This window comes from Lathyrus oleraceus, chromosome 4 (assembly GCF_024323335.1).
Source record: "Lathyrus oleraceus cultivar Zhongwan6 chromosome 4, CAAS_Psat_ZW6_1.0, whole genome shotgun sequence".
Taxonomy (NCBI): Eukaryota; Viridiplantae; Streptophyta; class Magnoliopsida; order Fabales; family Fabaceae; genus Lathyrus; species Lathyrus oleraceus.
Genome location: NC_066582.1, coordinates 483,889,737 through 483,917,568, shown reverse-complemented (window position 1 = coordinate 483,917,568; position 27,832 = coordinate 483,889,737). Strand labels below are relative to the sequence as shown.

Genomic DNA, 27,832 nt, shown 5'->3' with positions numbered 1-27,832 from the left:
AATAAGAGTATACCAAGCATAGCATATTCACGTGGGATTTATACCATGTTCATTTACCACTCACAACAACTCATAATCCTCGTTTTGTTTTCATAGCCTAACCAACCCATATCTCAATACATCCAACGGCTGAAATTAAATTTCTGCTAAATTCATTAAAATCTTAGCATAATAAAGGGTAACTTATAAGATGCTATGCATTATTCTCTCTATCTTGAAACAAACAAACAAATGCCTCCCTCTTTCTTTTTTTAGCTTTATATTTCCTTATAAATATAGTCTTCTATGATGTATCCAATTCAAGTCAAGAAGCAATTTTGGGAGCATTGCAAGACAAGCAGTTGTTTCTCAAAGAAAACAATGTCTAATATTGTTATTGTTTTCGACTTTGACAAAACCATTATTGATTGTGACAGTGATAACTGGTTGATTGATGAATTAGGTTTCACTTATTTGTTCAATCAGCTCCTTCCCACAATGCCTTGGAATTCTGTCATGGTATGTTCTTTATTTTTTTATTTATTTTTAACTAGTCTGGTGATTAAAATTTCACTCTTTAAAGATGAATAAATCTAATGTCGAGGATTCGAACGGGCATCCATATATCCGATGTTATTGCACTGCAATCAACTGACATAACATGGGTGTTCTTTATTCTCTTTATGTATTCTATTTCAGTTGCAACTTGCATAATAAATAAATGTTTTTTTTTTGAATTACAGGATAGGATGATGATGGAGTTTCACTCACATGGTATAACCATTGAAGATATTGAAAAGGTTCTTCATAGGATTCCAATTCATCACAGAATAATACCTGCAATCAAATCAGCATATGCTTTAGGGTGTGATTTGAGGATTGTGAGTGATGCGAATATGTTTTACATTGAAACTATTTTGAAGTATTTGGGAATAAAGGAATACTTTTCAGAGATCAACAGTAATCCAGGTTATGTTAATCAACAAGGAAGGGTTAGAATTTCACCTTATCATGACTTCAACAGAAACTCACATGGTTGTACTAATCCATGCCCTCCAAACATGTGTAAGGGTTTAATCATTGATAGAATCCAAGATACAGTTAGTGAATTGGATAACAAGAAGTTCATCTATCTTGGTGATGGTGCTGGTGATTACTGTCCTAGCTTGAGACTTAGAGAAAGAGACTTTGTGATGCCAAGGAAGAATTATCCAGTTTGGGATTTGATATGCAAAGATCCTTCACTTGTTAAGGCTGAAATTCATGGTTGGTGTGATGGAGAAGAGCTTGAACAAGTTTTGATGAAGTTGATCAACAAAATAATGATGGATGAGCATGCTCAATACATTGCATCTGATTGCAATCTACAAACTCTTCCCATTCCTGTACTTGAGTCCTTGCCTAATCCTTGCCGTATACTATTAGCTTAGAATCATTGCAAATGTGTTTTAAAGTAATTGTAGGTTTTTTGTATCTCTTCTTTTGATGAAAGTTTATGAACCAATGTTAAGATTTCTGATATTGGTTTTCTGCATATTAGTAATTGTAACTCATAATCTATGTGTAGTTAGAGCTGAATTTGATTATGTATGCAGTGAGACTCAAATCTATAAATGGCCATTCAATTACTTAAAGACTAGGGGAAATTTGAACTCATTTTATAATGGGCCAATTTGTTTTAGTTTTAAAAAAATGATTTTTTTTTTGTATTTTTGAAAATGGACTTTATGAAAATATTTTTTAAAATATTAAAAGTTCTTCTAAATTTATTTTTTATAAGTTAAAAGATTGAATTGTTCTTTCTATAACATAAATATACGTTATTGAAGATCAAAACATAGTTAAAATCATAATTTTTTCAAAAAGTTGTATCTTAAAAATGATTTTTATGAAAAACTATTTGAAATAGCTTCAAAATTAAATGATTTTTTAAAAATTTGATATCCAAAAAAAGTTTCGATAAAATGATGAAATACCTCAAATAACATTTTAAAAATAACTATTCAAACCAAATTTTTATTTAAAGCTTTTATGAAAAATTTCTTTGTAAATTTTTTTTACACTAAAATATGTAACACTATAAAAAATCATTTTTAAAAACAGTCCAAACAAACTAGTCCAATATGTTTTTGGCTTTGATAGAAAAATAATTCATACCAACCAAATTGAATAAACAAACAGTTTTGAAGTAGAAATACTTTCTCGAGTCAGCTATATGCTTTGAAATGTGTCCTATTAGAATTTCTATGTTTTAGATTGCGACAATAGTTATCTTCCGTTTGGCCATGGAACTTCCTTTGAACTGCCTCAAATTTGATGGGCGAAAAGTGGCTCGTCCAACAAATTTGCTCTGTTTTGAATCTCAAACTTGATTCTGTTGGTTGAATATGAATTTTCCAATCAGATTTACTCTTATTCAAGGCAAATTTTTTATGTTCAGGATTTGATGGTCGAGCTGAAAAATCCGCCCAACAAATTATGCTTAATATTGGCCTTCAAGAATGTTTAAATTGACGGAATGAAACATAACAGGATATAATGGAATGATATAAATTTATGTTCTATCATTTGGATTGATTAAAAAATGGTGAAATGGAGCCCAACATGATAAAATGCATTTCAACCCATTCCTTTACTTTTTTTTATATATTTTTTATCATTTAATTTGAACGGAATAAAAAAATTGATCTATTCATCATATAATATTCAAATAATAAAATATCATTTTTATTCTGCTCCGCTTCATTCTATTTACTTTATTTTTCTTTAATATTTGATTTTTTTTCTTATTTTTCCAGTAAACCAATGATTTTCAAAAGATTATAAAATAGGATTAATGTATTATATCAGGACAATACTCATATAATACATAAATTATGGATTTTTATTTTACTTCAGGTTCAAACAAGCTAATAAGTGTTTGAAAACAATAAATACGCAATTTACACACTATCAATCTCAATGTAATACAAGAAAATCAATTTCTCTTGAGTATATAAAATATTGCAAGGTTAACATGGTTTCAAAGTATTTTTCCCTTATTTTTCTCTTATCTCTAATCTCTTTTAAAGTTTCATATATATTTAAAAATTAATTAAAATACATGGATGATTGATGATGTAATAGAATTTTACACCTTAATAATAAATAATTTTTTTATTTTAATCATCTATAAAATAATATAAATACATGATGGTCATAAATTGATATTATAAAACTTTTTACACCTACTAATTAATTTTTTTTTTATTTCTGAACTTTCATCTTTTTGTACCTCAATCTTTTTAATAAAATATAATTTTCTTAATGCTATAAAATTAAGTTTTTATATCTATAACTCACTTCTCTTGTGTTTAATGTTATTTATTCAAAAATATATTGATAAAAACAAATTAATATGTTTTATATTAAACTAAAATATTTTAAAAAAATATTGGTGGTAACAACTTTAAAAATGAAAACTATAGAGTATACATTGTTTCCTAATATACTTGATAGAATTAATCATAAGTAGTCATATAAATTGGTACGATTTAAAAATTAAAATTAGAAAAAAGTAAATATTGGTATGACTTAATATAAAATATATAAATATATGTATCTATAATGTTGTATTTTACAAATTAAGCTTTTGTTTTTAGTGCATGTATGGGAAATCGTTACCCCTAAGATGATTCTTTTTTTTTAGACTAGGCTCTCTTTGTCAAAAAAAAATGTGGTACTTTAGGTGTAAGTGAGAGAAATCAAAATCAACCATTAAATTCAAATGACTTTTGAGATTAAAAATGGCACGTAAGAGGGAAAAGAAAAAGGTATTTTTTGAAATGAACATAAATAATCTACAAAGTGTAGGGCTAAACTAAACTCTAGAAAAGTTTAATTAATATTAATCTATTTAACGACAAAAGAAAAAACAGCTAGATACATTTGCTATGATAGTCTAACTGAGAGAGGTTTAGGCAAGGTTTCAAAAACAGGAGTTGATAGAGTCTGTAGCTTGCAATCACTTGAAATGAATTTTGCATTTTCTTCAATCATAATCTTGTTGATCAACTTCATCAAAACTTGTTCAAGCTCTTCTCCATCACACCAACCATGAATTTGAGCCTTAACAAGTGAAGGATCTTTGCATATCAAATCCCAAACTGGATAATTCTTCCTTGGCATCACAAAGTCTCTTTCTCTAATCCTCAAGCTAGGGCAGTAATCACCAGCACCATCACCAAGGTAGATGAACCTCTTGTTATCCACTTCACTAACTGTGTCTTGGATTCTATCAATGATTAAACCCTTGCACATGTTTGGAGGGCATGGATTAGCACAACAATGTGAATTTTTGTTGAAGTCATGATAAGGCAAAATTCTAACCCTTCCTTGTTGATTAACATAACCTGGATTACTGTTAATCTCTGTGAAGCATTCGATTATTCCCAAATGCTTCAAAATAGTTTGAATGTAAAACATATTTGCATCACTCACAATCCTCAAATCACACCCTAAAGCATGCGCTGATTTGATTGCAGGTATGATTCTATGATGAATAGGAATTCTGTGAAGAACATTTTCAATCTCTTGAATGGTAATACCATGTGAGTGAAACTCCATCATCATCCTATCCTGTAATTCCAAAAAACAAAAAAAAATTAATTAGTTTGTTATGCAAGTTGCAACTGAAACAATGCAGAGTTTGGAATGAATGAAAAACAGAGTAATAATAAAACAGAGCAAATAAGAGAATAAAGAGCATACATACCATGACTGAATTCCAAGGCATTGTGGGAAGAAGCTGATTGAACAAATCAGTGAAACCCAATTCATCAATCAACCAATTATCACTGTCACAATCAATGATGGTTTTGTCAAAGTCGAAAACAATAACAATATTAGACATTCTTTTCTTTGAGGGGTGAAGAAGGTAAATGGGTGTTTACTAGTGATTTCAAAATTGGCTTTTGGCTTGAATTTGTTAGACCGAGAGAGAAAGGTATTTAAAGTGAAAAAAGAAGAAGGAATCTCTGATTTGAAAAAGGAATATTAGATAGCATATACTCGTAAAAGTTGAGGGCTAAAAAAAGCTGCTAAAGAAGTTACCGGTGGCTATCTTTTTCCAAAACCGAGAAAGAGAACTGTTGAAAATAAATATCAGCCATTGGATTTAGGTTTATTAGAAAATCGGAGGGTGTGGCATGCTTGGACATGAAGTGCGTTTGCAGCCATGAGAATATTCTTGGTATAGTTCCATTCTACCTGGTTTCAAATTTGGGTTTGTTAATCAAGTTTTTTATATAAAAGTTACTTCATTGATTTCAAAATAATTATCATTCACACCACAAAAAAAATATAATTATCATTCTCATAAATATAAAATAAAATATAGTGAACAGAAAATACTTTTTTCAATATTTATTTGTCAGTTACCCTATTCATACATCACAATCATCCGTTTGTATTACTTTTTAAGTGGTTAAAATAAAAATCAAACATTTTAAATAAATCAGTGATTGTGATTAACTGAAAGTGTAAAAAATCTTTACACCGTCAGTGTATATCAATTAAATCCTATATATATATATATATATATATATATATATATATATATATATATATATATATATTTAAATAAAAAAAATTATAGACGGTGTATGAATAATACATAAACAATATATGAATATTAAGCGTGAACGTGTTTAAAGTAATAAAATAAAGTTGGATAATGAAATATAAAAAATTAATTAATAAAGTAATGGAGTTGGTTAATACACTTCTAAGATATTAAAAATAATTTTTACTACTACATCAAAGTTGGGTTAATAAAAATTAAAAAATTTGTTAATAAAATTATGAAATTGATTAATAAAAGTTCAGTTATCCAAATAAATTTTGAACAATCATCAAAGTTGATTAATATAATGTAAAAAGTTGATTAATAAAATTATAAAGTTGGTTAATCACATAATTTTATATCAATATCTTTTAATTTAAAAATAAAAAAATAAAAAAATATTTTTAATATTTTATTTTTAAAAAACTATATTATTATAATATTTCACTATTTATCGTATCGGTGAATAATGAAATACGGTATAAGTGTAGGTTTTTGTGTAGGAATATCATTTCTTTTAATTTATAGATACAGAAAAAAATCATGTCAAAATATAAATAAAATATTTGTTTATTTTATAGAAATTAAAAAATATATGATAAGTAAAAGAGAATAGTAATTTGATAAAATTTAAAAATTCTATGTCAAAATATAAATAAAATATTTGTTTATTTGATTGAAATTAAAAATAAAAAAAAGATAAATAGAAGAGAATAGTAATTTGATCAAATTTTATTTATTAATTATTGATGTGTTATAATTGTCATTGATATAAAGTGAGAGTATAATAAATTAGAAGTATTTTAAATGATATAATTAAAAAATAAAAATAAAACAATAAAATAAAAATTACATCTATTTTGAGATGATATTTTTTAAAACATAATACTTTTTCCGTTTAAAAATATATATCATATTTCACACTTTCACATATTAAAATATAATACTTTTCCATTTGAAAATAAAATTTGATCAAATTACTATTCTCTTCTATTTATCATTTTTTAATTTAAATAAAATAAACAAATATTTTATTTATATTTTAATAGAGAGTTTTTTAAATTTTATCAAATTACTATTCTCTTTTATTTATCACTTTTTTAAATTTCAATAAAATAAACAAATCTTTTATTTTTATTTTGACAAAAAAAATTCTTTCAATTTCTCTCTAAATTAATATTGAACGAACTATTTTCTATTCCCTATATTTATTATATATTTATGAGAATGATATTTACTTTTCTTATAATGCTCTTAACTTTGTTTATTGTTGTCGTTCATCTCACCATGAGTGACTAGATCCTTAGGGACACGGGGTTATCAAAGTCCACCTCATGACAAACCCCTATTAACTATTTCATTTTTTATTGTAAGAAGAATACGTTTGCTTTATTTTAGAATTTGAGTTCAATTTCATGTGTACGCGATTGCGAAAGCAAAGTAAAAATAGAGGTCGATCATGTGTCGAAAGATAATAATTCGATATACGAAAGTGAGTTACTAAACAATTGAGTTTGATGCGCCACTGACAAGACGATTTGATCTCAATTGAGAAACAATCAAGAAGCGTTGTTGCATGACAAGGTGTAATACTCTCGATTGAACTGCTTAGTCGTGCCTGAAACACGTTTAGATGTGCACGCCACAAAAGTGGGTGACATACATATTTGTCTAATTTTCTATAAAAATAGCTTAGAACTTCTTGTAATTCAAATATGAATTATCTTAAAGATGAGTCTAGATGGAGGATAATAACTCTAAGTCCTTCTTTTTATTAATTATTAAAAATCTAGTTTTTAATATGCATTAAACAAACCTTTTGCATCAACCTTAGATAAGCATAATTGAAGTGATAATTAGTAATCATACATTTCACTGTGGGATCGAATCTTTTTACTACTTGACACAATCGTGTACTTGCGATTCACACAAATCAAGTTTTCGACGTTGTTGTCGGGGAGTTCTTTTGATATCAAATCTTTATTTCAAATCCATTTAGACTAAGGTATTTTTTCTTTTATACTTATTATGTTTTATGTGAAGCACCCGTTCGATCGGAACTTTAGTTGAACTGATTAACGAGATCGATCATTTTCCTCTCGAAAAATGTCGCCTCCTAGCTTTGCAACAGATGGCTAAGGTAGTAGACAATAAGCCTCTCAAAGACCACGCGATTCCCACTAATGAGGAACCACGTAGTAGCATCGTGCATCCGTCCATAGCAGCAAGCAAATTTGAACTCAAGCCTTTCCTAATAGGCATTGTTCAACAAAATCAATTTTTTGGGTTGCCTACGGAAAACCCAAATTCGACCTGTCAATTTTTGTTGATAATTGTGGTACCTTGAAGGCTAACAACATTGACCAAAACGTCATACGCCTTAGATTGTTCCTATTTTCATTGTGAGATCGAGCCCGAGCTTGGATCAAATCTCTGTCCGCGAACTCTATAACAACTTGGGCAAAACTTAAAGTTGTTTTCATTGCGCGATATTTTCCACTCAGTAAAATTGTCCAAGTAAGGAGGGGGGAATAAACAACTTTCGATAGGAAGATAGAGATTCTCTTTTTGACGCATGTGAGCGTTATAAGGATTTATAAAGACTTTTCCCGTTTCATGGGCTTGGCAAATGGTTAGTGATACACACTTTCTATAATGGTCTCCTTTACTCTACAAGGATGACCCTTGATGCGACTGTCGATGATGCACTAATGAACAACCCGCAAGACGTGGCGTACAATTTGATTGAAGATATGACAAAGAACCACCACTCATGGGGTTCTGTCGAAGATAGAAGTGCTACCCCCCCCCCCCCCCCCCCCCCCCCCCCACCCAAGGGTAGGATTTATGAGGTTAGCCAATTTGATCATATGAAAGCAAAATTTGACGCGTTATATAAAAAAATTGAGAATCTAACTATGGCCCAATCAACACCTACACATGGGAGAACAGATGGATGGATATAACGTGGGAGAATGTCAGATGGTTCAAATAGGGGGAACCAATCCAGATACTGTTAATTATGTGAATGATCAAAGAGGAAACCCGTACTTGAATACCTACAATCCGGGGTGGCAAGACCTCTCCAACCTCTCTTACAAAAATAACCAAAATGCCTTGGGACCAACTAATATCCCACATGATAAAACACCTAGAAATTCAAACTTAGAAATCATGATGGAAATTTTTGTGGAGACACAAACTCGACAGAATGACGAATTTAAGAATAAGAACCTCCACACTAATGAAGTGGTAAGACAACTAGCTTCTATAGTAGAATCTATGACCACCCATAACAAGATGCTTTAGACTCAAATCTCGCAAATCACACAACAATGAGCATCAACATATCAAATTATACGGAAAAATCCTAGAGGCCGTGTAATTGAACGGAAAAATAATAAACTCTCTCAACAATCAAATTATATTTTCTTTCTACTATCCGATGTTTGATTTGTATGGATATACTATTTGATCAAACAAATCATTCCTTCATTTAAAGTCTCACATCTCTTCACTTTATTTTGAACTCCATCTTCAAACAATCATTTTAAATATAATGATTAGTCACATTTGTAAAATTATTACTTTTCAATCTTATTGTCTTCTTTCTACCCTGATCAGAATAATTGTTACTTTAGCTATAATATAAATTGTTGAGAAAATAACAAAAAAAACAAATTTCTATACACGCAGAAGCATACTCACAAAAAGAATAAGAGCACAAAAAAAATAAAAAATAAAATTCACAAATTCATTATTTAACTTTAAATAACTCTAATTTTTGATCTGAAAAAATGCAAGTTCTCTTTCAATTACAATTTTTGAAAGAAAAAATTATAAACCATCTCTCACTTACAATTTTTAGATGAAAAAATTACATACTCTCTCTCAATTATAATTTTTAAACAAAAAAATAATAAATACTCTTAACAAACTATTTTAAAAAAAAAATAATAATAAATTCTCTCAACAAACTACTTTTAAATGAAAAAATAGAAAATCTCTCGTCAAGAATCTATTAAAGTAGTTAGGTTCAAGAGAATTACTAGTTAGGTTCAAGAGAATTACTTTTATAAATTCCATCTCAGTCGTACAATTTGATTAAGATTTAATTGGGCAGAAGATCGAAGGGTGTGGCTTGCTTTAACCATGAGAGCAATGAATGAGAATTATATTAGGTGGCTTTGTGAGTTGTGTGTGTAAAGCACTTATTTGTTCTCTACCACTAGATGAAATTGCATATTGCAACTCATAAGAATATTCCTAGTTATTCCTAGTATAGTTCCATTCCTTATTATATGCTACCAAAATCGTGCGCTTAATTTCTCTATAATGAGCTACTCCTATTTTTGTGTTAATATAATCATTATTTTTATGATTATTTAATGCAATTTTCGATTCATTCCCTGCTTGACCCAAGTATGTATTTCATCGATTTTGAATTTAATGAAACATGCGTCAATCTAATAACGTAAAATAAGCTATTGTTGGAAGCAAATCAACCACATGGCATGTCACACGGATTATAATAATAATAATGATATGACATTATATATATATATATATATATATATATATATATATATATATTATATATATATATATATATATATATATATATATATATATATATAAATTTTAATCAAATATAATTACTAAAAAAATTTGTTTAAGTAAACTATCATACTGCTACACTTAAGTACCAAGCTCTTGTGAATCTTTTTTTTTCACCTATGTGGTCCTGATTATGATAGTGTTTCCAAGGTTGTGGTTTTGTGATTTGTAACGTTGCTTGGTGGTCCTGATTTTAACGAAGACGAAATTCAAGGTATTTTGGCTTTAGTGTCTTTCCAATTTTTTTAACTTATTGCTTATAATTTAGTATAATTTCAATCTGCAAAAAACATGTGCAAAAAACATGTGGTGGTGTGGTTACATTAAGGTTCGGATAGAAAGTTTGAAGGGAAGGATTTTAAAAAAGAGAGTGATTGAGAGAAAACAATTACTTAAGATGGTTTCATTTTATTCAGAATATTGAAATTTTTTAATTTAAAAAATTAAAAAGTTAGTATTTGAGAAGGGGTTTATGGATTTTGAAGGGATTTGATAAATTGTTTAAATTGAAAATATATTATTATAATATTTCAAAAATTAAAAGATAAAGCCTTAGAGTTTAGTGATTTACATTTGAATAATGATGTAAAAGGTGATTTTTTTTCTTTCTATATGTTGTATTGAAGATAAGTGATTTGTCCCTACAACAAAACAATATGTTTTGTGACGAATTGTATCAGTCCGAACACAACATTGCACAACTTCACAATCATTGTGATATATATGTTATGAGTGTGATTTGTGATAATTTATCGTTACAATAATATCGATAGTTTCCAACTGTCTCCAAATTAAACTTGTGATTGTTCTAAGCTATATTTTGTTTTCAAGGTGTACTGTGACGTTTTGGGTTGTTGTAAATAATAGTTCATATCTGATCTACAAAGTCGTGTGTAAGAGGGCTTAAGATTTAGGTATCTAAGGAAGTGATTATTTTTCCTAACCATTGAATTATGTATTTATAGCCTCACTCATTTAAGGAGATACCAATTCCTTTACCTACAAATCTGAGGAAGTACGTGGGAGAAAATGGGGCGAGTCACTCCTCAAAACTAGAGAATATGATTATGAATAAAAGGATCCCATTAACTTCCTCAAAAACATGTATGAACATGTCATTTCTGTAAGTATGACCCAATATGGAACATGTAAACCTCATTATGCGACCTCACCCTTGAGCATTTATGCATTCTTCTCGATGGTTACTAGTTAGATAATTAATGGCCCGAGGCCTTTGGACTTCACTATGTCTGATTTATGACATACTAATCCATAATTCCTCAATCATAATGCATGTAAGGGAGAAGTGGTTAAGGAAAAATATTCCGGTTCTCAATCCCTCCAGCACAAGTCCCGTAAGGACGAAATATTTAGGCAAGAGCCAGGACATAATAAAGAATTATCCATTTTTAATTTTAAATCTGAGGGATAACCATGCTTTAAAAAGAATTTTTACATAACATGATTTGTTATTTGACAGTGAGTGCAAAAACGGGTTGATCCCTAACCACCAAAACTACAACGATCGCATGAAGAAGTTAATGATGACTAGAACCATTAGGGCCAACATGCATAGATTTTCATTAATAGGATTAAGGAGAATCAGAATTTTCAATTGACATTCTTGACCAAAAATTAGAGAAAAATGCTTATCAATATAGGAAATAGAGTCCATCAACACAATATGCAAGCAAACACGAGTGTATCTTTCATTCAACACATTCATGAATTCAATCAATTTGTATTGATCTTTTTAATTAGGAAGATCGACGGCGGCGACGTAGCTACAAAGGATTGTGAATGTACAATCACTAGGAGGTCAAAATTTCTCAATCTCTTCTCACATGTCTTAAATTGTGTGAAATAAGAAGAAATATCTAGGGTTCCCTGATAAAATTTAGTGCGATCATTTGTATGTCAAAATTTTGGAAAAACCTTGGGAGAAACATTGATCACGAATCTTAAAAAAAACAAATGCTTTGTAAATCTAGAGTATTGATTTATTGATGTTTTCTAAAATTGAGCGTTGAAATCAATATATATCATGTTGTTATAATGGATTCATTGGTCATGCAAAACATGCATGGAAACAGGTTAAGTGAAAGTTCCATCAACAAATTTCAGCTTGTTCTTTGAAATGAGAGAAACCTTCATCGCTCACGATCAAAAAGTGAAATTTCTACCAAATTTCTTGATAAATGTGGAATTGAGGCTCAATACACAATTCCTAGAAATCCTAAAAAGAATGGAGTTGCACTAGACGTAATCGCACCCTTAGGGATATGGTAAGATTCATGATGAATCATTCTACAATACTTGTATTTCTTTGGGGAAGTACATTAAGGACTACTATTTAAATTCATAATCATAGGCGGGGTTGTAAGGAAAAAAATTAAATATAATCCTCAACAAAAGAAACTCGATATGTAGATTGTTAGTGTTTTTATTGGATATAGCGTGAGATCTAAAAGGTTGCATATTTAATTCTTTTTTATCAATCTACACGAGTTATTGAAAAACGAATGAGTAGTTTCCTTTAATATTTAAGTGGGTATTGGAGTTTCTACACCACAACCAATTACTCTTAAATAAAATTGTACTTTGCTTCTATAACATTTATTTCTCTTTACGCATATATTATGATTCCTATTGCCCAATACAATGACCATACCTTTTAAGAAGATGATATAGTGACACAATTGATTAATGAATGAGACCATGAACACATTCCAAATACCAATGTCATTGTTTAAATTATTGATGTTGATGCACCATCTCTAATAAGATAATCTTAGAGAGTATACAAGCCTTGTATGCCAAATAACTACGTAATGTGTCTATGTGTCTTTAGGAGTGTTTGATCTCCATGATAATGATGATGATCTTACCATTTTTCATGAAGCAATCTCTTATTATCATATTTTTATTGGCTAAATTTTATGCATGATGAATTATCTTTTACGTCTCATAATTAAGTTTGGTATCTCAAGGAATTCTAGTTAGTTGCAAACTTATTGGATGTTGATGGGTCTCTAAAACCAAAATGTGATCATGATGCTAAAATTACAAGATACAATGACCAACTAGTAGTCGTTAGCCTGAGATTTTTTGGTTCAGTATTTCTATGAGATTGATGAGTATAAAGTAACCTAATTATTATTTCGATGTTTTGATGACTTTGGCTGAAGAGTTGAGTTCGACTCGCTTATCAGATGTTTTGGGACTTAGTCTATTTTTGGGTTCAAAGATTAGATAATTTAGAAATCTACCAAACCTGGTTTGGAAGAGTCTCAAAAACATATCCACAATATTATGATCACTCTCTCATTAAAACATGTCCATAATCTCGAGAAGGGTTATGATGATTTAACATATTTGATAGAAGTAGAAGTGGGAAAAATTCGCAGGCTAAGTATAGTTAGCTAAGCATTTCGATGATGTGCTCCAATGATTGACATAAGAAACTTTCGACAGAAGTAGATAGAAGATTTAAAAGAGAAGCAGTTCAAAATAATTCAATGTCAAAGACATGTGGAAGTATACTAAAAGGCTGAAGCCCACCTAAGGGAGTACGTGTCAAATTCTCTGAAAATAACCGTTATCGACAATTAACATTGTAATAGTGTATAAGTTTGTCATGTAAATAGGGGTTGAAAAATTCATTAAGCATTATCTATAGAACTTAAGTATCCAAATTACAAAAAGAGAATTGTTTGCGAGAAGATGTATTGCATCCTTTTCTCTTAATCTTTAAATTCTAAGCAGTTACTTGAATGATCTCTTATGTTCTTTGTTTATTTTTTATCTTTAAAACAATTCTGCATTATTTTAATTAGAGTTTATATTCAAACTTTCTACATTCAAACGTCAATATTCAAAGCTTAAACATTCTTTTCTCACATCTTTTGTAAAATATGTCCTATGATTGTTTCGAGTTTAATCCTACTAGAATTGTTTCGAATTTAATTTTGTAAGTGAACAAAAATTTGTGATTTGATTTATCAAAAATAACGGTGATCAGTAGGAAAAGGATATAGTATAAAAAACAGAATTGTTTACAAAGGGACTTTCTCAAATATTTCTTCCAATGATTCCTTTGAGTTATCATGGCCTTGGTTTCACATTTTATGTTGACCTAACGATCGAAGCTCTACTTTCAACTTAATTTTTATGATGGTAGGAGTTATCATGGCCTTGATTTTTTTAAAGTATTAAGAAGATTCTCACATATACTTCTACCATGGAGGCACAATATGTCACTTGTCATGAGGCTACTTATCAAGTTATGTGCTATGTCGCTAAAGAACATAAACTCCCACTTCAAAACAGTTTAAATCAACTCTAAGTCACGTATGTTATAATGCGACAATACCGCTTTCATACACTTCATAAATACTAAGAGCTTTTTTCACTCAAATATTTTGACATTGAATATTTTAGACTGACATTGAATATATTGCTACAAAGAACATGTTCTTTTAGCATATCCACTTTACTGTTGGAAATTTTAAAGGCATGTAATTTATTTTCTCATCATAACTCTGCTTATAATCAAAATAAAAGTTTATAAATTAAATTTTAAAATTAAGTTATCAATATTCTGATTTTTTTTTTAAACTCTATTGAAATAAATAAGCAATAGTACATTTATTCTATCGTATCACCAGACAACCATAATAATTTCCTTTTTGGGCAAATTTAAGGACACATGAAAAAACCTATTAATAACTTATAATACATTTGCAATATATAGTATAACTAGTAACCTAAGAATTATGGCTGAACTCTGAGAGCTTTCGGAAAAGACTCAAGCACTGGAGTGGATAGAGTTTGTAGCTTGCAATCACATGCAATGATTTGAGCATGCTCATCCATCATAATTTTGTTGATCAACTTCATCAAAACTTGTTCAAGCTCTTCTCCATCACACCAACCATGGATTTCAGCTTTGACAAGTGAAGGATCTTTGCATATCAAATCCCAAACTGGGAAATTCTTCCTTGGCATCACAAAGTCTCTTTCTCTAAGTCTCAAGCTAGGACAGTAATCACCAGCACCATCACCAAGGTAGATGAACCTCTTGTTATCCAATTCACTAACTGTGTTTTGAATTCTATCAATGATTAAACCCTTACACATGTTTGGAGGGCATGGATTAGTACAACCATGTGAATTTTTGTTGAAGTCATGATAAGGTGAAATTCTAACCCTTCCTTGTTGATTAACATAACCTGGATTACTGTTAATGTCTGAAAAGTATTCTTTTATTCCCAAATGCTTCAAAATAGTTTGAATGTAAAACATATTCGCATCACTCACAATCCTCAAATCACACCCTAAAGCATATGCTGATTTGATTGCAGGTATTATTCTGTGATGAATTGGAATCCTATGAAGAACCTTTTCAATATCTTCATTGGTTATACCATGTGAGTGAAATTCCATCATCATTTTGTCCTATAACTCCAAAACACAAAAGACTCAAGTTAATTATTTATCATGCCATTGATACAAAAACAGATTATCTACAAGACAGAATCAATAGATATAGAGAATAAAGAGCATACCATGACAGAATTCCATGGCATTGTGGGAAGGAGCTGATTGAACAAATCAGTGAAACCTAACTCTTCGATCAACCAGTTATCACTGTCGCAGTCGATGATGGTTTTGTCAAAGTCGAAAACAATAACAATATTAGACATTCTTTTCTTTGAGAGGTGAGAAAGAGAATGCCAAAGATTTGAATGACCTAGAAGGAAAAAACTGGTTCACAAGATTGGTTCTTGGCTTGAATTTGAACACAAAGAGAAAGGTATTTATAGGGAAGGTGTCGGAGAGTATTTGATTTTGATTCTAAAGGAATATTACATTATATCCTTTGGACAAGAATCTGTTAAAGTAGTTAGGTTTAGGAGAATTACTTTTAATCCTCGTTGTATTTCAAATTCCATCTCAGCCGTTCAATTTGATTAAATTTTGATTAGGCAGAAGATCGAAGGGTGTGGGTTGCTTTAACCATGAGGGCAAGGAATGAGAATTATATTAGGTGGCTTTGTGAGTTGTGTGTGTAAAGCACTTATATTTGTTCTCTACCACTAGATGAAATTGCATGTTGCAACTCATAAGAATATTCCGAGTATAGTTCCATTTCTTGTATATGTCTATGATACCAAAATCCTGCGTTTAATTTCTCTAAACTTTTAACTACTCATTTGAACTTTAGTCTCTTGTAAAATTAAAAATAAATAAATAAACGATCTCTTACATTTCTACAGTCTAGCTCTTGATTTATGAATTTTATTTTTCACCTGTGGTCCTGATTATGACAGTGACTCCAAGGTTGTGGTATTGTGATTTGTTTTGTTTTGTGTTGTTTTGTTTTGTTTGGCTTTAGTGTGTTTCGAAGTTTTCTAACCTTTTCTCTATATTTATTACAATATTGCAATCTTTATCAATTAAATTCAAATTCAACTCACATTTCAACTGCTAAGCACAACTTTAATTTTAGCCCCAAACTATATATACATACACTTTCATGTAGAAACAATATACTTATCAATATTTTTAAGAATTGTTTACACTTGTAAATATTTTCTATTTGGCTTAGGAACTAGATACCACTAGAATTCAACAATTTTTCATAGTTCACTTAAGCATTAATGAAAAAGAAACTATTAAAACATGTAACTTTCAATCAAGGTTGGGTGCATCAAACCACACATCAAACCAAAAATTATATTACTTTTACTAAAAATACCTATGAAATACAAGAAAGGGATTATACTTACGTGTATGGGCGCAAAAGACTTTGCATATACTGAATCAATGAAAATTAATGAATGAATCCCCAAACCTTAGGATTGGAGTGAAAATAAATGACTTCTTAGGTCCGGTAATAATGAAGAAATGTTTTTCTCCTACTTTTCCAACAAATACATTGGAATATGGAGAGGATTGATTCTTCCTCCTTAATTGGAGGGACAATTTGCTTCCTTTCAGTTATGGTCCAGTTGACTCTTTCCTGGGCATCTCGTCTGCCACATTTGGCTTATACGGATCAGGTGGTAAACATGGTATGACACGGGCGACCCAAGTCACAGTCGGGCGACCTGAGGTGACACCCACCTGATAATTTCAAGGCCATTTGCATTGATTTTTTTCTAGGACATTTGGTATGCTTCTTTCCAGGCCCATTGAAGTGATCCTAATCCACAACCCCTCGAGCACAAGGCATAGGAAGAATGGAATGATTAATTCAGATGCACAATGGTTTCTATGAAGCCCACGATAAGGATTCCTTTAAGCATATTGGGATGATTCTCTCAAGAGTTTTTTTTGAAAATTCCTCAAGTGTTGCTTGAGGTGAGTCCTTGAAGTATTGCTTGGGGACAGTCCCTCAAGTGTTTCTTGGGGAGATTTCGTCAAGCGTTGCTTAGGGGCGAGTCTCTCAAGCATTACTTGGAGAGGGCCCCTCAAGTGTTGCTTGGAGAGGTACACGACTATTCATTATGTTGATGCGTAAATAATGATCCATAGATGCTTCAATTATCCAATTGCAAACTTATACCTACATTAGGGAAATGATAGCCTATGAGACCTAGGTAATTGGTTTATAATAGTTGGACTTCGACCTTTTTCATATTCACATTTTCTTCATCTTTTATATACTTCTTAAGTGCAAGATTCTTCTCAAAGTTTTCCAGACTCTCCTATATCTTCCATCATTCATCATCTTAAGAACGTGTAAGTTCTTCCCCTTATAGTTTTCCTTTCCAATAAATGGAAATTATTAGGGATATATACGAGAGTGGTAACATGGTTGAGCCCTCTACTACTAGGGATCATATAGAGATGTTAAGGTACTATATGAACAACATTATGACCACAAACTTTTAGAGAGTTCTTGAACTTAAAAGGCCTCTCTGAGTCGTGTGTATGGACCTTTGCAAGAACGTTAAGAATAACAAGAGTAATTATATTGTGTTTCTCCGGGGTTATGGTACATGTACACAATCTTTATTTCTTTATCAATTTCATTTAATGTTTTAAGAATGGCTCGTCGTAAGTGCAATCAGTCTCCTATTTTGTATTTCCATTTCTCAACTTACGAGCTTATAAGTTTAATCGCTTTTGAGAACCCTTCACCTTTTCGATGGCTAATCAAAAAATATATTTGCATCTTTAAGTGGCTCATTTATGGGCCTTGTCTATCTTCCGTGGGATGAATAAGGTGTTGTTATTTCCTAGTCCTCTTAGGACTGTTCTTTTTGTATATATGTCAATCAATTATGCCTCATGTGGGATATTTCTTTTAAATGTTGAATAATTTTCTTTCCTTTCACGGAAAGCAAGGACATATGTTGACATGTGTGTTCCACTTTGGCCTCGTGCTTTGAGAGTTGCTACCTTTCCCAATATCGAGTATGATTATCTTAAATTTTTTTTAATATAAAAGAAAATGAAGAAGGTTTATCATATTGGGCAAGAAAATTTCATTGATAGTGATGCTAGAAATTTTTTAACAAAATAAAATAAAAAAAAGTTCCAATAACTATTTCTTATCTCTCTAGAGACGCATCATCAAAGGCTTTCATTATGGAGGGATGTTTATTTCCCTTTCTTGATAGATGTTCATTCGTTGATGTCTTGATGTTACTTGCCAGTATGCCTAGGTCTTTGTTCACACTTGCTCATACATTAGTCAGATTCATATTCAAACCTTTTTAGGATGGTTTTATCTTATTAAGTCTTATTTGGTCCTTGACAACCTTGTATTTGTTGAATTTCAATGACATAAGAAAGAATGACTTCCATGTCTTCAGATTTGCCTTGAAAATGACCACCTGGTCCCTCCATATTTGGTATTTCATTTTGAGATGGATCTTCAAAAATGCAGCTTCTTGAGAAATGAATGTTGGGTGGTCTATGATGCAGTTTTAGATCGACTTGTAGTCAATGACCAAAAATTGTGCCTTGGCGGTCTTTCTGGACTCTTTTTTCCTAAAGTTACCATAATATCTATGAACCCCAAGGCCTAGTGGTCAACCCATTGAACCCTTAGAGATCACAACCATTGTAATTTATCAGATCATTATAGGTCAACTACAAGGAATACAATTTTTCAACGTACATGATGTCATAATAAATACCTTGGTCAACTAAGACCTAGTGACACTGTAGTTTTCCATGACCACCCTAAAAAATAATTAGACATATTTTGGATTTTTTAACCAATTCGTCATGGAAAAATGACAATGGAGGCTTCCTCTTTTCCTTGGACCTTGAATCTTCTTTTGATGTTGGGATCATCATATCCCTTAATTTTCTCTTTACTGAATTTTAAGAGGCTCCCTTAGAATTGGGGAAACCCTATGATACCACTTCTTTAACCTCCACCTAGCTTCATTCCTTCATACTTTCTCCAAACAAGACCATTAACCGATCCATTTTCTAGGATTTATTCTTTCCAAGGGGCATTGATGGGGAAATATCCCCAAGATTTGAGAGTTTCCCCGTTCATGTTTTTTATGATGAGGGAGTTTTCCAATTTGGAATAGATGCCTCTTAAGATGGCGTAAGCCACACAAATATCTCCATCCTCCTCATCCTCTAAGGTTTTTTCTTCTATGGTAACATGCACGCTATCTCCCCATCTTTTTTTAGGGTTATTATATTAATACCTCCTTTGTTTAGCCCTATTCTTGTCTTATGTCGTAAATCTCGACAAATTTCCCATCAGGATAGAATCTTCAATTACATTCTTCATCTCAGTGCAATATTATGCATTGTTGTTGCTTATGTCAAAACAAAAATATTTGGCTATGTCTATGATGGGACATTCCTACACTTTAGAAATTTCACCTCTTCTTCTTAGAACTCAACATTGACACATTCTTGGAGGATATTCTTTTTAGAGATGTTTAAAGGTGTATAATATGAGTATTTATATTAGAGAGACCATTTGTTCACTTTGTTGGAGCACGTGTATTTCCTCTTTCTTTTTTCACCTTTGTCGTAGATCACCCTACTTGTGTATATTATTTCTTCATACTGAATATACTTTTTTCCCTTCTAAAGAAAACCATTGAAGATTCTAGGATCCTATATTCATACAACCTAAACGAACTTGCATCCCCTTTGAAGTCCCAAAGTCAACATATATTTCTTCATATTAAAGTTTGCATCCTTTAATAAGACAACTTCTCTGTTGAACCTTTCAATGCATTATCTCACTGGTTTGTTCTTAATTTTCATGATTGCGCCCATGCTCTCTTATGAATTTGGATGCCTCTTGAAAACAGTGAAGTGTGCCATCATATCTTTATGTAAATATCCCTATCAGTTGATGTGTTTAGGTCTAAGCCCATTCTACCAAGTTATATTCATTCCTTTAATGTAAAGACTAATATCTTTCACTTCTCGGACTTCCTAACATTCTAGAAAGCAAGAAAGATGGCCATATATTCAATGGTAATTCGGATCCATTGTTAAGTCATAAATTCTCATCCCTAGGTTTTTTTGGAGGTCCCTATATATGGTATAATTATTGATACTTTGTGTGAAATTGTTTCTTCTCAAGGCATCCTTTTCACCTGAATATCATTTTGAAGAGAACGATGAGGTTTAGCTTTTGTGTTGCTTTTCGTGTAATCAAAGGTTGCGATTGAGATTTTAAGGTGAGTGCGTCCATGGTGTTATGGATCATGGTATAATCAGAGAATACATGTTGCTCATAGATCTAGAACACCCATGAGGTGTCTATTGATCTCCATCGACAAAGAAAACATTTCCTCATCTAGGAGAGTTATTCCCAAATGAGCTCTTTGAGATCTTAGAGGTAGTTCCATATGGAGTTACTCATCCACCTTGACCCTTGTTAACCTCTATTTTTGTTACTTAAAGGATTATGATTTCTTATGAATAGAAAGTAATAAGTTCTCAAACAAATTATTTGTCTCGTGGTTTAATGCTAGAATCTAAGGGACCTTTAAATCTTGGGGAGGATCCTTAGGAAGTTGTCAAGGTTTATGCACTTCATGAGACAGAGGAGGCGCATTCATCTCGTTATAGTGCTATTCATTCATACTTACAACCTCACTAGGTATATAATGGAATTGTTAAAGGTAACTTATAAGGTTCATGGGAAAGAAATCTACTTATCCCTTGAAGAGTTTGATGAGGTATATAATCTTGCATGCACCATCTCTTTGTACAAGCCTAATGATATAGAGGAAAGTGAAGAGTTTTATTTTGATGTTCTTTCTCAACCCTTCCTATCAAATACAAATTTGGATCTACCATTTCCTCTCACTGTTGGTTATATGTGTCCATATATTTGTCTTATTCACTATATGGAAACCCGTATCCTCGTTTTGATAAAATTCAACCTTGGGTAGGTCTCCAAAATCAATGTTGTTTTAATTTGGTTACTAGCTAACAAAGTTGAAACAAATTGGGATAGTTGTGTGATTTTCCACATGATGGAAAATAAGAGGAATGGGAATATGTGGTTACCATATTGTGACCTAATAAAAAAATTCTAGAACACTGTGGTTTTAATCTTGAGGATAAAGAGTTAAAGGATAACTCAACAAGGTTAGGGATGCACACTTTGAGACAAATAAGGGTGATCATTGACAAAAAAATTGTGGTTCAGAAACCTCTAAAAGTAATGGGAATTATTCATCAAGGTTAAGCTCAGAAGCAAGTACCCAAGAAGGTAGAGCCATCAAGACTGAATGGTTTTTATTATGAATTCCCTCAAAATCCTCCTACTAAAGCGCTTTTGAACAGCATCATACATAACCACCAAGATCATCTAGTCCTACGAATAGTGTGTGTCTAAGTGACAATTTAATGTTAATGTATAGAGTAACTCTCAAGATACTAAGACAACTCTCTCTCTTTCTCTCTCTCTCTCTCTCTCTCTCTCTCTCTCACACACACACACACACACACACACACACACACACACAGAGACACACATAAAAAAGAAGGTTTCTAAGCCTCTCTTATTTGATAAAAACCCATGAAAATATTTTTATACGCGTCCTTAGTTGATTGTTGACTTATATAATCAATTAGGATGGTCTTAAAACTAGTTTATCGATTACCAAAATAGGGTTAATCATTTAAAACATTTATAACGCCTCCAATCAATTTCAAAAGCCTTTAATCTATCAATGACCATGCAATTAAAAAACTTTCCATTTTAGCATTGTCTAAATGACTAACAGTTAGTGTAATCAATTAAGACATTAAAACTTCTCGTGGATAATTTCTTTTTGAGCCAATTCTTCTCCTATAAATAGAGGGATTTTCCTCACTTCATTTGACACCATATTTCAATTTTGAATCTCTTGTATCTCCCTTTATACTCTATTTTTCTTTATTTCTTATTTTTACACCGATGTTGCTTTAGTGTCGAGAGAGTGAAAAATACATGTGACGTCTTTTGTATTGGTGTTTTGTTGAGTTTATACTTTACTCAAAAGGTTTTTTTTATCTTTATTTATATCTTTGTAAGAAGTATTTGTTCGGTTCTTGAGCTTATCCAATCAAAAGCTCTTTCTTGGTTCTTGAGATTAGCCCGTTAAAATCTTTGCTTGGTTCTTGAGATTAGCCTGCTAAAATCTTTGTTTAGTAATTGAGTTTATATTGTGAAAAATTGTGTCGGCTTCATGAGCTTTTCCTGGTAGAAGCTCGGTTTGGTTCGTGAGATTAGCCAATTGAAATATTGATTTTATTTTAAGAAGGTTTATGGGCATAACCTGTGAAAAACTCACATATCTTTTAATGGTACTCTCAAGAGAAAACTCTTGGGATATGTTTATGCCAAATGGTTAGGCATAATCTGTATAAACCTTTGGTGCATGTTCTCTTTCCTTATCTTTTTTATTTTCTATAGTTTTTTCTTATTTACGACATATTTCTCTCTCTCCATATCTTCTTCATTCTTTATTTCATTTATTTCGATGTTTATTCTCTGTTTGCTTAAACATTTATACAAACCAAAATTTGTATAATTGGACATCATTTCTCAATCAACACAATGCACCCCCCCCTCTTGTGATTGAAGTCACTTGGTTAAAAAAAGTTGTAATGTGACTTGGGTTAAGGTGCGATAAATTTGGGAAAGTAGGCTTAATTCTTTTAGTTAGGAACAAAATCCTTTCATTCACTTGATCCTTCAGATATTTTCTTTTACCATAATCAACATTTCAAGGAAAGGTCCAAAGCTAGTAGCAATTTTTTTTATATGTAATGGTATCCATTCTGTTGAGAATGTAGTAAGTGTGAGTAGTGTGGATAATAGTTCCGCATCGGTTTAAACAATGGAGACTTGAGCATTTATAAGTGAGAGAACTCACCTACCTATCACCTTAAGGCTTTGGGTGGATATGCAGTGTGTCTCTCACAAAGGTGTTGCTATAAAAAGAAGTCTCACAATGTTTAATTCTCCCTAGTGAAAAAAACTCCCCCAACACATGGTATCAGAACCTGGTTCGAGAAAGGGACCAACTTACTTGTATCGAAAGTCAATGACGCCACAAGGGTTATGAGTAAGAAACGTTATGTTGAAGAGTCTCAGCGGAGCCATAAGGGTGGTGAGTAATAAACATTATGTGTGGTACAAGAGTCTTTGGAAGTAAGAAGAGCTTCCACTTGAGGGTGACATTATGGACTCACACTTGAGTGAGAGTGTTGAGAATGTAGCAAGTGTGAGTAGTGCGGGTAATAGTCTCACATTGGTTAAAAATATGGAGACTTGAGCATTTATAAGTGAGAGAATCCACACACATATCACCTTAAGGTTTTGGACTCGAGTTGTTCAACTCATATAACGGGAAGAAAGGATTGGTTTGTCAAAATCAATCGTGCCATGAAGAACAAAGTAAAGTTTACGGATGACACCACTCTAATGGCCGATGGTATTAGTGATGTTTTGATCGTGAGAAGGGATGAAGGATATTCCTTGATCAAAGATGTCTTATATATTTTCGGTAACTAAATGTAACCTTATAAGCATTGACCAATTTCTTGAGAAGGGGTACATAATTCTATGGAAAATAAGGGGTTGTGTTTTTGGATGCAAAGGGAGCTTTGGTCCTTAAAGCGCATATGGATGCCAATAGAACCTTCAAGGTTTAGTTGAAGTTTATGGAGCATAGATGTCTTGCTACCGTAATAAGTAGAGAATACTGGATGTGGCACTATTGTCTTGGGCATCTCAATTTTATAGATCTTAAGAATTTGCAAAAGAACAGTATGGTAACGGGGATGCATTTATCAATATACCAGCTGAAATGTGTACAAGATAAGGAATATAAGGGAAAATTCAGTAATGATGCAGACCAGAGAACCAAGAATCACCTTGAAGTGATGTATTCAGATGTGTGTGGGCCTATACAAGTAGATTCCATTGGTAGAAAAAAATATGTTGTCACTTTTATTGACGATTATAGTAGGAAGCTATGAACATACCTAATCAAGAGAAAGGATGAGGTATTCGAAGTGTTCAAGAAGTTCAAGTCCATAGTGAAGAGACAAAGTGTTCACAAGCTCAAAGTGCTCAAAACGGGTGGTGGAGGCGAACATGTCTCAACTGATTTTGGGAAGTTTTATGATCAAGAAGGCATTGTATGTGAAGTAGTATCACCCTATACACCACAATAAAATGGTGTAACCAAAAGGAAGAATCGATCAATTATGAACATGGTGAGAAGCAAGTTGAATGGGAAGAACTTGCCGAATGAGCTATAAGGAGAAACGATATCTACAACTGCTTATTTGCTGAATAGGTGCCCTACTAAGAAGTTGGAAAGTGTAACACCGGAGGGAGCATGGTCGGGGTTCAAGCCAAATCTGAACCATTTGAAGGTTTTTGGTTCCATTGCATACCAACATGTTCCGGGTCAGCTTATAAAGAAGTTGGATGACAAGGGATAAGTGATGATTCTTGTTGGATATCACTCTACTGGTGGTTACAACCTGTTTGATGTTGTTAACAGAAGGACCGTGATCAATCGGAATATGGTGTATGTGTTGGGGGAGTTTTTTTTCACTAGGAAGCATTCAACATTGTGAGACTTCTTCTTTTTAGAGCAACACCTTTGTGTGAGACACACCACATATTCACCCTAACACATTCATCTATTTTTGTTTGTTTTCTAATTTTCTCTTTTGATTTATCTTTTTTTTAATTGGTACCACCTTTTCACAATAAATTTTTAATTTTCTTTATATGACATTTTCTTTTAAGACCATCACCCTAAACATAAAACGTTGTTATTCTATGAGCAATCCCAGACTTGTGTGAATAACATAAAAATTAACCATAGAGAAAAGATGCAACTTCTAGAAATATTCAAATTACATGGATATTGTCATATTAAACAAAAAAACAATGGGAGCTTCGGGTCGAAGAAGTTGGTTAATAGCATCAACACTATAATCAATCTCCTTACCCCGCACAAAGGAAGTGGGATCGATAATAGATCAATGAGCGTTCAGATAAAAGCGTAACTTAAAGGTGTCAGTGGAAAATTTCCCAAGATATTATTAAAAATTAGCCACTTTTTAGATTAAAGGTCATTGAAAATGAAATGATGATAAACTAAAGCCTCGATGTCAAAGCTCTTTTCAGCGTTAAACTTGTATTGCTTCAGAGGCTCGTAAATCTCTCATAGATAGGTGGTTGAGACACTAAGCTCTTGAAGTGGATTCACCTTTATTTTGGCGCTTGTATGTTATTAGATTTAGGTTTACAAAAAAATAAATGAAATAGAATGGCTAGGGTTAATGGTGAATGAGTGTACAAATAAATATTAGAGATTAGAAGTGAATGAGTGAAAAAAGAAATAGAAAATGGCAAGATATTTATAGACCCGTGTATAATCTCGTTGCACTAGTACTTGGTGTGCCACATTGCCTTTTGGCAATGATCATCTATAACAAGGTTACATTATGCTATATGAGCATCGCAATTTCTCACCAAATAGTCATATCACACCGCACTAGCTTGGTTGTGCGACATAATTTTCCACTCGCAAACTTTTTTCTAAAAAGTTCCAATTTTCTCAAACTCTTCCCCAACCATTGCTTATTACTTATTTCTCTATAAAAGTTTGTTTCACTTTAAAACTATACCTAAAAAACATGATTTTAATGGATTGTCTCTCATCTAACACTCATTTAACATTATTACTTGACATCTCACTTCTCAAGTTTATTAGCATGAAAAAGCATTTTTATTCATTGCACTTTTTATTTATGAGAAACACACCATATATTCACCCAAAATCTTAAGGTGATAGGTGTATGAGTTATCTCACTTATAATGTGCTCAATCTTCACCTTTCTAATCAATGTGGGACTTCCCCATACTTTGTTTCTCAACACTTCAAACTCACACTTGTTTTTTCTATCACTCCTCCTAAAACGTGATATACACAATGTTCCCCCTCAAACAAATTTTTTTTCATCCATATACACTTGTATTTTCGTTGACACTTTTTCAACCGGATATGTCTCCTACCCATCACCGTGTGGGGAGGACTTTTGATACAAGAAAGCTATCCCTCACTCAAACCAATGACTTATGATACCACTATTAGGTCATCAATTTTGGGGATCAAACATGAGGGAACATATTTATTCATTGGGTTATTTCTTTATGAACAACACATCTTGTGAGAAACACACCACATATCCACCTAAAACCGTAAGGTGATAGGTGTATGGGTTCTCTCATTGTAATGTGCTCGTTCAATCACCACTTTTCTAATTAATGTATGACCTCCCCACACTTTATTTCTCTAACACTTCCAACTCACACTTATTTTTCTCAACAAAATTAATGAGGATACTTCATATTAGACGTAACATCAACCTTTTCTTTTGTTACCATAACAATTTCATGTTCTACTTTTTTTTCTTCTTCGTGCAATTGGGTAAGAAAGCTTGAATAAATATGTTAGAATTTAGTTAGGCTTCATTCTTAGCTTGAATTTAAATAAAGAGATAAAAGTATTTATAGAGAATATCTGATCTCTAAGGAATATTATATTATATCCTTTGGCCAAGAAGCTGTTAAAGTAGTTAGGTTTTTCATCTTTAGAAGAGCATATTTTTCAAAAGTTTTAATCCCTGTGGCATTAGAAATTTCATCTCATGCCGTTCAATATGATTAAATTTTAGTTGACTAGAAGATCCAAGTGTGTGGCTTGCTTTAACCACGAGGGAAAAACAATAATAAATGAGAGTTATATTATTTGGTCACACATATATTGTTGCTGTGAGTTGTGAGTGTGTAATAAATGTATTTCTTCGATGCATTTTCATGTTGCTACTCATAAGATATTTTAAGTATAGTTCCATTCCACACCAAAATCGTGGGTTTAATTTCTACACCTCTTTTAATGTTCAACCGTTTGCAGAATTGATTCATGATGCTACATTTCATTTTATTGGACAAATGAATAGGCTAGAAGAACCCTTGTGTATGATGTGACTTCGTTAACCCACATGGCATGTCACATGGATTATAATAATGTTATTTAAAAAACTAATATTAGTTTTTTTATTAATACAACTTTAGTCTAAAAAAATCATTGGCTTTGATAAAAATTG

The 27,832-nt window shown here is 31.7% G+C and overlaps 3 protein-coding genes across 5 annotated transcripts in view; 1 reads left to right on the top strand and 2 right to left on the bottom strand.

The window, feature by feature from the left end:
* Positions 1–5,006, bottom strand: part of LOC127076418 (inorganic pyrophosphatase 2) — an 88,950-nt gene extending 83,944 nt beyond the window's left edge. The window contains exons 1-2 of one of the 2 annotated variants that reach the window (XM_051018066.1): positions 4,733–5,006; positions 4,217–4,596 (exon numbers count right to left, since the gene is read on the bottom strand). In XM_051018066.1, coding sequence (XP_050874023.1) covers positions 4,217–4,596; positions 4,733–4,870 — 518 coding nt within the window. In that variant the 5' untranslated portion in view covers positions 4,871–5,006. The remainder of the gene's footprint in view (positions 1–4,216; positions 4,597–4,732) is intronic. The other variant, XM_051018068.1, reaches the window with a different exon arrangement.
* Positions 208–1,631, top strand: LOC127076414 (inorganic pyrophosphatase 2). Its single transcript, XM_051018062.1, has 2 exons — positions 208–498; positions 723–1,631. Exons 1-2 carry the CDS (start codon positions 286–288, stop codon positions 1,407–1,409), a joined length of 900 nt encoding a protein of 299 aa, XP_050874019.1. The 5' UTR covers positions 208–285; the 3' UTR covers positions 1,410–1,631.
* Positions 3,780–16,004, bottom strand: LOC127076415 (inorganic pyrophosphatase 2). Of its 2 annotated transcripts, XM_051018063.1 has the most exons (3): positions 15,766–16,004; positions 15,276–15,655; positions 3,780–4,216 (listed from the first exon to the last, which is right to left on the bottom strand). In XM_051018063.1, exons 1-3 carry the CDS (start codon positions 15,901–15,903, stop codon positions 3,910–3,912), a joined length of 825 nt encoding a protein of 274 aa, XP_050874020.1. In that variant the 5' UTR covers positions 15,904–16,004; the 3' UTR covers positions 3,780–3,909. The 2 variants fall into 2 exon arrangements, with proteins under 2 accessions (XP_050874020.1, XP_050874021.1); XM_051018064.1 differs by lacking the exon at positions 3,780–4,216 and having other exon boundaries at positions 14,821–15,655.
* Positions 16,005–27,832: the final 11,828 nt, after the last annotated feature.

Coding starts and splice junctions, on each gene's coding strand:
- LOC127076414 (XM_051018062.1), top strand. CDS start 286: ATGATGTATCCAATTCAAGTCAAGAAGCAATTTTGGGAGCATTGCAAG. Junction 499..722: donor TGCCTTGGAATTCTGTCATG/GTATGTTCTTTA, acceptor TTTGAATTACAG/GATAGGATGATGATGGAGTT.
- LOC127076415 (XM_051018063.1), bottom strand. CDS start 15,903: ATGTCTAATATTGTTATTGTTTTCGACTTTGACAAAACCATCATCGAC. Junction 15,656..15,765: donor TGCCATGGAATTCTGTCATG/GTATGCTCTTTA, acceptor TTGGAGTTATAG/GACAAAATGATGATGGAATT. Junction 4,217..15,275: donor AGTGAATTGGATAACAAGAG/GTTCATCTACCT, acceptor GGATAACAAGAG/GTTCATCTACCTTGGTGATG.